Source organism: Acomys russatus, chromosome 7 (assembly GCF_903995435.1).
Source record: "Acomys russatus chromosome 7, mAcoRus1.1, whole genome shotgun sequence".
Lineage (NCBI taxonomy): Eukaryota > Metazoa > Chordata > Mammalia > Rodentia > Muridae > Acomys > Acomys russatus.
In genome coordinates this window covers 56,267,623-56,268,917 of record NC_067143.1, presented here as the reverse complement: position 1 = coordinate 56,268,917, position 1,295 = coordinate 56,267,623, and the positions used below count along the sequence as shown (strand labels likewise).

The window sequence follows — 1,295 nt, the reverse complement described above, 5'->3', positions numbered from 1 at the left end:
TTATTCTTTTTGTATAAATATTTTTATAATTTTCTCTCGGGTCTGCTTAGTCCTGACTCCATAAATCACAGGGTTAAGAGCAGGTGGGACAACTACGTATAGATTAGCCAAAAGAATATGGATGTAGTGGGGAATGTTTTGGCCAAAGCGGTGAGTCGTAAAAGAAAACAAGGCTGGTGTGTAAAAGCACAGCATGATACAGACATGAGATCCACAGGTGTTGAGAGCCTTCAGTCCGGGCATCTTGAGAGGGAAATTGGAAAACAGCTCTAAGGATCAGCACATAGGAGGAGGCAATCAGGGTCATGTCCACAAGGATATGGGAAATCACCACGAGTCCATAGATGATGTTGATTTTGATGGGTGCACAGGCTAATCGGGCAAGACCCATGTGCTCGCAGTACGTGTGAGGCATAATGTTGTGCCCACAAAAGGGCAGTCTCAGAATGAGAAACACAAATGGAGACACGAGGATTAAATTTCTTCCAGTGACAACCAAGAGGAGGAGGAGGCTGATGGTTTTATTGGTGAGGATCATGGTGTACTGGAGAGGATTGCAGATGGCAACAAAGCGGTCATAAGCCATGACCACCAGCAAAACTGTTTCCATGCCCATAAATACGTGGATAGAGAACATCTGTGCAAGGCAGCCCCCGAAACTGATCTCCTGGAGACTGAACTAGAAGATGCCCAGCATTTTGGGGATGGTGGATGAGGATAGACACAGATCAATCATAGACAATGTGGCTAGAAAGTAGAACATGGGCTGGTGGAGGCTGTGCTCAGTCTTGATCACAAAGAGAATGGTGATGTTTCCCACAAGAGAAGACAGATACACAAAACAGAATGGGAAAGCAATCCATATATGAAAAGCTTCCAGTCCTGGGATCCCTAGCAGGATGAGGAAGGAGGGATGGAACTGGGTGCTATTGATAGAAGGCATTCTCTTAGAAATTATCTCAGAATTCTTGTTCAGGGAGGCTGCTCTCTCATTAAGCTCCTCCACTATCAAAATCCTGGGATATAGGAAAACATTCATCAGGGTGCTGAATAAAACAGTATAAATATGAAGATAAGATATTGTCTTCTAAAGTAATCGAGCAAGTTACTCAACACACATATTACTTCTGAGATCGATTGCAAGCAACATTGCTCACTTTTTTCTAACACATGAGATCACTGAAAAATACTGGAACATTTCTTATTTTAGTATATATTCACAGTTTCTGGTATTCTTTTTTGTCAGTTACTTTGGTTACATTGCCGCATATGTCCAGTGTCCCTCAAAGTGTGAC

The 1,295-nt window shown here is 42.7% G+C and overlaps 1 protein-coding gene across 1 annotated transcript; it reads right to left on the bottom strand.

Moving 5' to 3' along the window:
- On the bottom strand, positions 1-949 carry LOC127192264 (olfactory receptor 52E4-like). Its single transcript, XM_051149591.1, is given in 2 exon segments — positions 1-234; positions 236-949. Coding segments are annotated over 2 exon segments (942 nt in total). The 5' UTR covers positions 944-949.
- Positions 950-1,295: the final 346 nt, after the last annotated feature.